General features: G+C 38.8%; 1 protein-coding gene across 1 annotated transcript; it reads right to left on the bottom strand.

The window, feature by feature from the left end:
- Positions 1-312: 312 nt before the first annotated feature.
- On the bottom strand, positions 313-615 carry LOC107043024 (transcription factor E2F6-like). Its single transcript, XM_015264323.1, has one exon. The coding sequence runs from the start codon at positions 613-615 to the stop codon at positions 313-315; it is 303 nt and encodes a 100-aa protein (XP_015119809.1).
- Positions 616-3,146: the final 2,531 nt, after the last annotated feature.

Raw genomic sequence — 3,146 nt, 5'->3', positions numbered from 1 at the left:
TCCATCAGCTAATTCTTCAGCCTTTCTGACCATTCTCTCTATTCCTATCCCATTTATTTCTGTAGGAAGGCGACCATCACTGCATGACAATGAGCGCGAACTCGTCAATGTCTTCACTCAGCAAAACATCTCTGACAACGAATGATGATGTGTTAAAAAATTAACAGGCAACATTCCGAAGAGACCCTCATTATTTTGTGTCCTCTGCTTATTTCCAATGCACTCGCTCGCGTGGGCAGATCCCTGTTTCTGTTTTTGGTTCTGGGATTTGTTTGAGAACAGAAAAAAAACCTCCAGCTCTCCAAACGATGATTATAGCATAACTGGTCCCTTCGATTGTGCCGAATTCGTGATGGACTGGGGTACAGGCAGCGTCCCTCCGTAAGGTGCCTTAGCAGCAATAATTGTCTGATCCTCATAGACTCGAACATGTCTCAAATCAGAAGCGGTGACATAAGCGAGTTGCCTATTAGCATGCAATTGCAGCAACTCCTCCTTAACCAGTTGATACGATCGATCAAGTGCACTTTCCTCTGCATCCAAGTCTTCATTTTCTCTTATCAAGTTTAATCGATTATTTACATGTCCAGAGAACTGTCCCCCCAGCCATCGCATTTGTCCCACACCCCTTTTCGTGAATAGTCCAATACCCTGTAGAACATGTGTTATGTCGTATATCCTCCGATGAGATACTCCTAAGGCCTTTGATGCTAACTTCAAATCAACTATATGATCACTATTTTGTTGAATGAGACTGACAAATCTTTTGGTTAATTCAAAACTAAGGGACACGTATTTTTTTTTAGCTGCCCATATTGGGTTTTAGGGGGTGAAAGTGCTCTCTGAAGTTGACCACCTCTCGGGGTTATTTTTCGATTGCACACATAAGGAAGCTTTTTGAACAACTCTTTTGCAGTGTATCATGAAGGTCACAAGGAATGATGAAAATGCGAATTAGAACTGTTTCCGGGGGGTGAAATATGGAGGGTAAACTACCCTTGTGAAAAAGCATTTTTCTCATAGAAAAAAAACTTTTGATGGGAATCCCATGGGATAAATTCTATTTGAAACAGTGGAAAAAAATACAAAATACCTGTTTTAATTTTTTTTTTAATCGAAATTTAAAACTTAAAAAAATAGATTTTTCGTGAATTGCGCAATTTCAAACTTTTTCCTGTACAAAACGAAGCTTACGGCTAATGATGAGGAAAACCATTGGGATAGGACCCTTGGGAGGGGGGGGGGAATTTCTTTTAATAAAGGAGAAAAAATTGTTTTAAATTGTTTATTATAATAGAATGATCTTACACGGAATGATGAGTGAAACAATTGAAATAGTCTTCGGGAGTGAAACTTGAGGGCAATCCTCATGGTATTTTATCGAATCGATCGGACCAATCTCATTCATTTTCAAAAGAAATCAGTAATGACCATGAATCTAAAAAATTTCATCGAAGGCCCGAGTAGAGATGCCATAAAATGGCTTCCATTTCCAATCTGAAAAAATGAGTTATGGATGAAATATTTTGAGGAATTCAATTTTTCATCTGTATATGAACGTGGATGGGTGGTATAAAGAAGAGCCGATGATTTTGTATAGTAAATAATGGATCGATGATAAAATGTATTTCAGTTGCTCTTATCGCTTCGATGTGATATCGTTTTCAATGAGACGTAAATGGTGACATATGACAATACCATTTTGTTTGATAATGCAGAACCACAACTGAAGACTATTCGGGAGTTGTAAACATATTGATGAAAATGGCTCATTTGTTATCTGAGGATGAAATTACTCTGATCAATATAACTTATACGATATCAATGTTTTTCAATTCCATCCCTCCTGTGAATTACAATCAGTCTACGAAGATACATCGAAGAGAAAAGTAGTTTTTCGGTGAGTCTCGTAATCTATACTTGTTCTACCATGAAAGTTAATCCCATCAACGTTATCCGACTTCTGATGGCAACATTTGAAGTTCTCAATCTTGCTGAAATAGCCGTGAACAACGAGGAACGTGAATTAGCAGACACGTTCGAAAGGATATTGATTCAATCAATGGAGGAATATAATGGAGTTGAAATGATCGAAGAAACAGCCCTGGATTTTCAAGAGCCTTATAAAGATATCGAAATGATAGCGGTCGAAGATAAAGAATTTCACCACATACAGAAGAATCACCTGACGGTTGTTCGGAGGATGAGGAACCCATAGATTTCGAATATAAAAAGAATGCCGTTGACTTCTGGAGAAGTGGAAAAAAGAAGAAGAATGTCACTCTAGAAACTGTTTCCCATCGATTCAGGAAGGTGAAATCGCGTAGTCAGTTATAACGCTGAGCGAATCAAATCAATAAAAGAGGGACATACATGGAGAAGTTGAAAAGCATTTCGGAGTACACATTAAAGAATATGAAGAATGCTATCGATGCAGGTTTGATCGTCCACGATACTCACCTCCGAAGGTGGGCCCTGCAAGCCCGGAAGGAGGCTTCGAAGACGTTCGTTTTATAGATTGGTCCAGGTGGTTGCATTATTTCAAACGAGCACACCGCATAACATCCCGGAAGATTAACAAATTCATCACCAGAAAAACATTAGAGACTCGGGCAGAGTTACAAAAAGAAGCGGTCGAATTCCTCCTGAAAGTTCGGTCTTATTGGGATACGTATGGCCCAGAAAAGATTTATAATACTGATCAAAGTGGTTTCCAATTGGAAATTCATTCAGGGCGAACGTTAGCTGAAGAAGGTACTAAACAAGTAGCGTGCGTCGTACAATCGATAACTTCAACGACACATAGTTATACAGTACAACCTCTGATTTCTGCTGATGGAAAATTACTTTCACCTCTCTTCCTGGTTTTGAACGAACCTTCTGGAACTTTCGGTCCAATAGTGGAGCAAAATCTCTTCAAACGTGCGAATGTGTTCATCACCGCTTTAAAATTGGGAAAACTCACTTCACGTATGACAATAATTAAGACCTAACAAACATGATATGTTCTATACAATAATTGGGATTATCATCTAGTACTTGATTTTTCACAGCATTTCAAAACCTGGTTGAAGGAAGTCTTTTTCCCAAACGTGGGTCCTAGAAGTGTACTGTTAATCGATTCCTGGAGCGGACACTGTCCTCAA

Source organism: Diachasma alloeum, unplaced genomic scaffold, assembly GCF_001412515.2.
Source record: "Diachasma alloeum isolate Michigan unplaced genomic scaffold, Dall2.0 Dall_scaffold_00542, whole genome shotgun sequence".
Classification (NCBI taxonomy): Eukaryota; Metazoa; Arthropoda; class Insecta; order Hymenoptera; family Braconidae; genus Diachasma; species Diachasma alloeum.
Note: the sequence above shows the minus strand (reverse complement) of the source record. Positions and strands in the feature narration are given on the sequence as shown.

Bases quoted from the DNA above. Each gene is read 5' to 3' on its own strand.
- LOC107043024 (XM_015264323.1), bottom strand. From the start codon at position 615: ATGCGATGGCTGGGGGGACAGTTCTCTGGACATGTAAATAATCGATTA.